General features: G+C 26.4%; 1 protein-coding gene and 1 long non-coding RNA gene across 2 annotated transcripts; both read right to left on the minus strand.

The window, feature by feature from the left end:
- Window positions 1–433: 433 nt before the first annotated feature.
- Window positions 434–1,107, minus strand: LOC137828339 (uncharacterized). The gene is made up of 2 exons (XR_011083861.1): window positions 970–1,107; window positions 434–838 (listed from the first exon to the last, which is right to left on the minus strand). It is a non-coding gene; the product is annotated as an uncharacterized lncRNA (long non-coding RNA).
- A 2,986-nt stretch (window positions 1,108–4,093) lies between these two features.
- On the minus strand, window positions 4,094–5,205 carry LOC137828885 (flt3 receptor-interacting lectin-like). Its single transcript, XM_068635630.1, has one exon. It carries the CDS (start codon window positions 5,180–5,182, stop codon window positions 4,283–4,285), a length of 900 nt encoding a protein of 299 aa, XP_068491731.1. The 5' UTR covers window positions 5,183–5,205; the 3' UTR covers window positions 4,094–4,282.
- Window positions 5,206–7,975: the final 2,770 nt, after the last annotated feature.

Genomic DNA, 7,975 nt, shown 5'->3' on the forward strand with positions numbered 1-7,975 from the left:
TCAGAAAGTACAATATACTGTGGTGGTACTTCGTTCGTTGCAGACAGATACAGAGGACATAAAAATTATTGAAACAGTCGCTCGTTTTTTGTTATTTTAAGTGATTTTGTTTGGCAAATGATAGTAACTACCTAAATGGTTGCAGACTTTCATGTTAGAACTGTCATAAAATTTAGTGGACTAACCAAATGTACAGCCAAAGCTAACCAAATGATTCAGTACACAATTAACTAAAATGCTCTACTTATCAAAGTTTTGAGTTATGAACCTCTCAGAAGAAAGATTTGAAAGCCATTTTTTTGTCTTCCCTCATTCTTTAAGCGGAAGGATGGACACCCTTAGCCCCTTTTGAACCATGCTTCCACTGGCTGATAGAAAGTGATCCACAATGAATGGAAGATGATTTTCCCTATACCATTATTTTTGCCTTCTACACACTCGTTGTACAATTTATAAGTACGAGCAGAAGGCATAGATATTATTAAAGTCAAAAAGATACTTCGAACGGATAAAAAAATTCATTATTCATAAATTATACGAAGAATTTGCAGCTTAGTATCTATATCGGGACATGTTAAAGGAGGGGAAAGAATTTGAAAATTTGGATGATGTGTATTGCTTTTATTTTTCTCTTCCTGTTTCTGTTCTGGCTTCTCTTCATTCTTTTCTTCCTCTTTCTTTTCTTCTTTCTTCTCTTCCTTGGCAGGTCCAACTGATATTATATCTACCTTCTCTACTTTCTTCTACTTTCTTCAGCTTCTTCACCACCGCCACTGCATCCATTTCGCTAACCACTGTTAACTTCTGTTCCTTCTCATCTGCAGCAATCGAATCAACCCTTATTGTTCAAATGAACAACAAGTTAAACAGATTGATATGCCTCCAAGGCACAAAAAGAAAAGGTTTTCAATGACCAGGAAATATAGTTTCTGTGGCAGAAGGAAAATGAAACTATAAGCAAACACCAACCATAGATATCTGCAGCCGCCTCTATTGCTTTCTTCTTTGTTTTTTCATCTATCATAGTAAGGACCTTTAATACCACCTTCTGCTAGATCCAGTGAGGGACAGCAAATGCAAACAGAGCCAAGAGAATGATAAACAAAATTTGGAATATAAAAATTATTTTGTTCTTGGCAGGTCCAACTGATATTATATAAAAAACTTTAAAATATTTTTAAAATATATTATATTAATATTTTTGTTTTTATATTTAACTCTAATTATTTTACATAAAATAAAATATTTTTTATATAAAAATGTTTAAAATATTAAAAAAAAAATTATAATTAATATTTTTTTGTTTATATTACAAAATTATATTATAATAAAATAATATATAAAAATTATTTTATATTATTTTTCAATATTTTAAACTAGTGCATAAATTAATTTTATATGTGGGTAAGTATTGAGTTAGTTTTTACTTCTTTTATTAGGTGGAAGTAATTTTTATCTTATATTCAATATTTAATAAATGGTTTTTTAACAATTTATAATAATGTTTAAACACTCTTTTAAGTACGCTATTTTAAAATTTTAATTTTTTAACTTTTTTATGTTTAATGTATTCCGAAGGGAAATTTTACAAATAAATTTGTATACGTGTGTGATAAATAATTTAAAACTCTTCTTAAACATATTTTTCCAATAAAAATAAACTTTTGACATATTTAATAATAATTTAGAAAATAATTGTGATATTGATATTAAATAGTATCCTAATAGTAACATGTGGCAGATAGCATATAGCTTGGGTCTAGAATTAATTGCATATTAGGACAACAGTAGAAGTTAGGTTTTGATGCAAACTCTCAGTACACCTACACCATTAACTTCCTTCTACTGTCACATTCATCTCCATATACATTTAACTTATATTTCATACTCTTTAGTTTCTCTTCTTATATTCTTTTAATATGAATAAATTATTTCATAACTGTGTACGAATAATAACTTTTATTTAATAGATTATAATTCTATAACATATTATCTTATAATTTACTAGTCTGAATGTTCTGTATTAAGTATTTAAGTCAGATTTGATTTTATATCAAAAGTAAATGTTTAAAGCAAAGTGTTCATCGCCTTTTATCTCTAAATATTTATCTATTTATTGTGTTCAATTTAGAAGATTAAACTAGACATATGTAGATTCATGTGTTTCAAATCATGAATTAAATAGGTAATTACAATTCATCGACATTAATCATATTTAAGATGTTAATCTATTTGAGTGAAAGACCGAAATATTTAACAGGATATCGACTTCTCTATTGATAGTACATAAGTCAACATACAATTATCTCTTTTATAAAAAAAACACATTTAATCTTACATTTATAATTATATTTAATCTTACATTTATAATTATGAATTAATTATAGGGATCTTACATTTATAATTATATTTAATCTTACATTTATAATTATGAATTAATTATAGGGATGACAATGGAGACGTCCAATAGTGGGCGAAGCGAATTGACCCGCATAAATAAAAAAGTAATTATTTTTAATTTTTAAAAAAAAAAAATCAAAACCTTCAATGCTTCAAAATGTTTCTTCGAAAACATAACAATAACTTCTTGATTTGATATTTTCTAGTTTTGAAAAAAGCCTCAACCTTGCTTCAAATGTTAGAACCAAGGGATATAGGGTTGATATAAGAAATTTTGAGTTAGAATTAGGGTTTCACCTAAATGAGTTGGAATTTGGAACTTTGCTTAATTTAAATTCTGGGATCGACTTATTTCAGCCAAGAATTGAAAAGGAGCGAAAGTTAGATTTTTTTTATATATTTTTCGTAAATAATTTATACTCTAATTGACACTTTCTTTCGAGAAAAAAAAAACACACTCTAATTACTTAAACATATTATTTTTAGAAAAAAATTCAATTTATTAGAGTCGACTGATATAATAGCCTTTTTATTTTAACCTTTTTAATCTAGTGTCAATTAAAGTGAGGTAAAGACTTTATATAATAAAAATAAATAAATTTATGTTTTCAGCTTATAAATAAATTTTAAATCTTTTACGTATTATTAAAATTAGTTTAATAAACTCTAATAACATTTCACTAAAATAGATTTTTTTTTAAATCTAATTCATCTAATATTGCTTTCTTCAAGTGAAGTTATCATTAAAAAATATTAACCGTTATTAAAAACTCATTTTACTATAATTATTATCAAGTTACATTTGTTTTCCTAAACAAAAAGTGCCTATATAACGCATTACAAAAAACTAAAACTAAAAGGAAAGTTGATTTTATCTTTATATTTAAATACTAAAGTGCCATAATTCTTAAAATATACATTATATTACTTTATTTCAAAAATTAGTAAAATTCAAAAACTTTATTTTAGTCGCTTCCATTTCCATCTCTTCAAAGCAAAACTAAATCTCATAAACACGTACACATTGACCTAATTAACTTTATGACCACCCAATTATTTCATTGATTCTTCTTATATATTGCTACACCCTCATTTTTAACCAAATGAGAAGATACAAATTTCATATTAAACCTATTGAATATATATGAATAAAAAAAAATCAATAACAAAATAAGTGTATGAGATGTCTGATATAAAAGAGTTTTTCCAGGAAAATACATAAGGAAAGGATTTTTCACGAAAGTAGTGTATTATTTTCGTAAATTAAAATTTTGAGTAAAATATTTTTTTTATAAAAATGAGTGAGTGGTATATTATATGGACAACTTTAAATGAAAGTATTATCTTATGGATATCACCCTTAAACGAATTTAATTATATTATTTTATACTGAATTTAAAGTTATGTATACAACTTATTTATTTTTATAAAAAAAATATTTAGTTAAAATCATAATTTGCAAACAAAATTGCATTACTTCAGTGAAAAAACCGAAGAAAAGACTTTAAAATTAAAAGGGAAATAAAACTGGAATAGAAACTTGTACGAGTGTGATGCCAAAATACTAAACAAAATTTCACTTCAGACACTTATGTCTTTGAACACCCATGTTTCTTGTTCATGAAACATTTAAGATTGACATTTTTACATTTGAATATTTTGCTTCCTAAGCATGTTTATGGAGTTCATAACAAACAAAACAAACTCATACATGGTTTTTTCTTAATATTATTTACTTTTATATATGTGTACATAAAACAAGAAAAACTGACACGTACATAAACAACATATACAAGTACTACACCGTACTTGCGATTATTGAATCATCATACATACATTACATGCTTATAAAATAGAACGTCATTGATCCATGTATATATGATCACACAACGCTTGTAATATAAATGTCTTCTTTCTCCTCATTCACCTCGTTTTTCTCCAAGCTTGATTTGAAAGACCATGAGAGAATGGTGTTTCTTTCTTTTTGTTCTCCAGTTGAAGCAGAAAACCCTACTCTAACCCATTCAGGAAGCTCTGCATGTAAGTCAACATCATGCGAGAGAGTCAAAGCTTTAATCCCAGGATAAAAAGTAGCAACAGTTAGTTTTTTAGAGGCAGAGTTATAGCTGATGCGTGCAGAGGCCGTTTTCCCATTGTACCACTCCCACCTAGCAGTTGCCTTGGACCTGATAGAGTTCACATCGATTCCAATGTGTCTGTATCTTGGATCGCCAACGTTTTCATTAGGGTAGGTGTCAAATTCGACAGCAACAACTTTGTTTGATGCAGCTTTGACATCAAAAAGGGTTTGGTTTTGAGAGGTGGTGGAGGAGTTTTTGAAAGCGTTTAAGTCAGAAAAGAGTCCAAGGAGACTGCCCCCAGAATTTGGAGGGATGACTGTGTCGTGTGGTGCAAGGAAGAAGGCAAAGCCATCAGCTGGAGGAGAAGTGTAAGGTGTTGAGATTTGAATGGTGAAAGTAGTTTCAAAGCTTGAGAGTGCCGCAGAGTTTTCCCAAAGGTGAAATGGTCCAGAGTATAAGACTCTTCCCACACTACCAGACACAGGGTTTCCTTCATTGTCTAACTTAGTGAGTTGTAAGACATTGTTTGTAGAAGTGGCATCACCTTGGAAGATAAGATCTTTTTGGTCAGGACCAAACTTGGTAAAGCTAAAAGATAATGACTCTGCTGAATTCACCTCACTGGGGAACATGATCAACAACATGGTCACAAAGACAAGCTGAGGAATTAGGAAAGAAGGTTTGTTGTTAGAGATAGCCATGGTGGTGTTGAGTGCTATGAAGTTGGAAGGAGTCCATGCAAAACCTTCCCTATTTATAGGAAAAAAGTTCATAATTTTTTCACTCACTTCCATTTTACAACTCTTTTAATAATAAAATATTATGTTTTCTTAATAAAAACTAATATAAACTAAATTTTAAAACAAAATAGTAGTATAATTGAGATCCATGCCAAGTGTAGTCATTGATATGAAGGACATTAATGGTTGATGGCCATATGGTCCTTCTTTCAAGTACTCATAATTTTATTATTATCTAACAGCTTTTATTATAGGGTGATGTGCCATCAAATAAAAAACACCCTTGACATTCTAAATAATAATATTTTAATAATATTTGTTTTATTTTTAATTTAAATCAATTTAGTAACCAATTTAATATGATTTAAATCATTATTATATATCAAATATGAAAACTAATATAAAAAAAATAGCAATTCCAAGTGTATAGCATAAAGCACATAAAACAATTAAGAATTACCATTAAGTATAACAAGATATATCTAAATTATTGTTAATATAACATTAGTTCATCCAGAAAACATTTTCCTTTTTTAAAAAGCTAAATCTCAATGTATTTCTAATCTTTATTGTCTAATTTTTATCTTATTAATTAATTTTTTAAAATATTTAGGATTAAATAATTATTTTTCTCTCTTTCACGCAATATTGATTTTAGTTCCTAATCAAATTTTTAGATTATTTAAATATTTATAATGTAGAAATTATTGAAATTATTATCGTGAGCAAATAAATAAATTTTTAATGTGACCAGATCAATAATAAGTCATTGTCATATTAATATAAAAGTTGAGTGAAATTAAAAAGAATTTTAACTAACTTTTTTCTTATATAAGTAAAAATATTTATAAAAAACTTTAAAATATTTAAAAAATATATTATATTAATATTTTTTATATTTAACTCTAATTATTTTATATAAAATAAAATATTGTTTATATCCTTTTTTTTTAATATTTTAAAAAATATATTATAATTAATATTTTTTATATTATAATAAATAATATTTATAAACTAATTATATAAATTATTTTATATTACTTTTCAATATTTTAAACTAGTGCATAAATTAATTTTATATGTGGAGAAGTATTGAATTTAGTTTTTACTTCTTTTATTAGGTGGAAGTAATTTTTATCTTATATTCAATATTTAATAAATGGTTTTTTATGATATGTTTAAACACTCTTTTAAGTACGCTATTTTTAAAAAATATATTATTTTTTTATGTTTAATATATATTTGTCTTTATTATACGTAAATTCGTATTTTATCTTTTAAAGTAAAATAAATTTATTATCACTTAACATATTCAAATCAATATAACCAAATTATCTCGTTTATTCAAGTATTTTATTTTAAATTAAATTGAAAATATTTTAAGAAAATATATAAGATTATTAGTATATACTATAAAATATGAAAATATAAAAACTAAATAATATAACCAGAATAATTAACGTAAAAAATTACTAAGAGTTCAAAATGTAACATCCTAAATTTTACCTATATATATAATGAAATAAAAGTAAAACAAGTAATATCTAATTACGAATAATATATATATATATACTACTTTCTCATATGTGTATCTCAAAAGAAATATCCCTTTTCATAAGAATTTAATATATACATCAAAAGTTTTAACAACAAAACAAAGCATTCAAATAAAACTATCTCATTAACACGATCATCACAGATAAAGAAACAAACACAAACAAACAAATAACAGGGTAAGCTATCTATATAAAAAGTTTTGATATAATTCAAATTTTAAATTAATAAGCATAATTCATCAATTCTCATACGATTTCTCAAACCATCAAGTGTCTATTACATTCATAAAATTCATATTTCATATGTCGGACTTCTACTGACTCATAACATGAGTCTACTCCCGGAAGACTCGTGCGTTGACTTAGACTCAGAGATCTGCACCTGTCATACTATCTCACTGTGAAATTCACACAGTTATGCGCATAAAGAATCTCAATATCATATCTCTCCTAGTATGACAGACAAGGTTAACTCATATAACAGGTCAAGTTAGTTATCTTTCAAACAACTTACCCATTCATATGAACCTCCTTCGACTCTCACCACCTGAATAACTTCATCTATATGATTTCATTATCTCAGAAGAGTCAGGATATCTCCTTCTAGACGAATCCCTAGTCAATGCACATCCTAAACAATCTTAACACGGTATTTTCTTTCCTGAAAATACTATGTTTTGGTTAAAAATATATTCTAAACATTAAAATCTCCCACATAAAACAATCAAATCATTCCACAATTTAGAATTTCCAAAACACCCAACAATTCATTCACTAATCATATAAATGTCTTGAATCAAAAGGATTCCAAAGTGTATCTAAATAACATCAAGTTTTACTATCCAAAAAGAGAGACAATAAAAGGAGAATGAAATAAAATTATCTTCCAACTACAACTATATCCAACAGTATTTAATAAAAAGGATGAGAAAGCCAAAACATGAAAATTAAAGTTTGATCACTTATATCAGAAACACCAGAATTCAGATTACAATCAACATAGCTCTCAAAATAATCAACTCATAATTTACTTTAAAAATTGTCACAGACAATTTTAGTTCATAAACGGAATCATCAGTAAATATTCAAAATATATGCTCTTTAAATCAATCATCGTCTGAAATCACACAACTACTTCTCATCAGGGTAATTCAACAAAATATTCAAAAAAGAACAGTTCAACTCATTTATATTATCA

This window comes from Phaseolus vulgaris, chromosome 7, assembly GCF_000499845.2.
Source record: "Phaseolus vulgaris cultivar G19833 chromosome 7, P. vulgaris v2.0, whole genome shotgun sequence".
NCBI classification, from domain to species: Eukaryota; Viridiplantae; Streptophyta; class Magnoliopsida; order Fabales; family Fabaceae; genus Phaseolus; species Phaseolus vulgaris.

What these genes read in the sequence shown, in the direction of transcription:
- LOC137828885 (XM_068635630.1), bottom strand. Translation starts at nt 5,182, where the DNA reads ATGGCTATCTCTAACAACAAACCTTCTTTCCTAATTCCTCAGCTTGTC.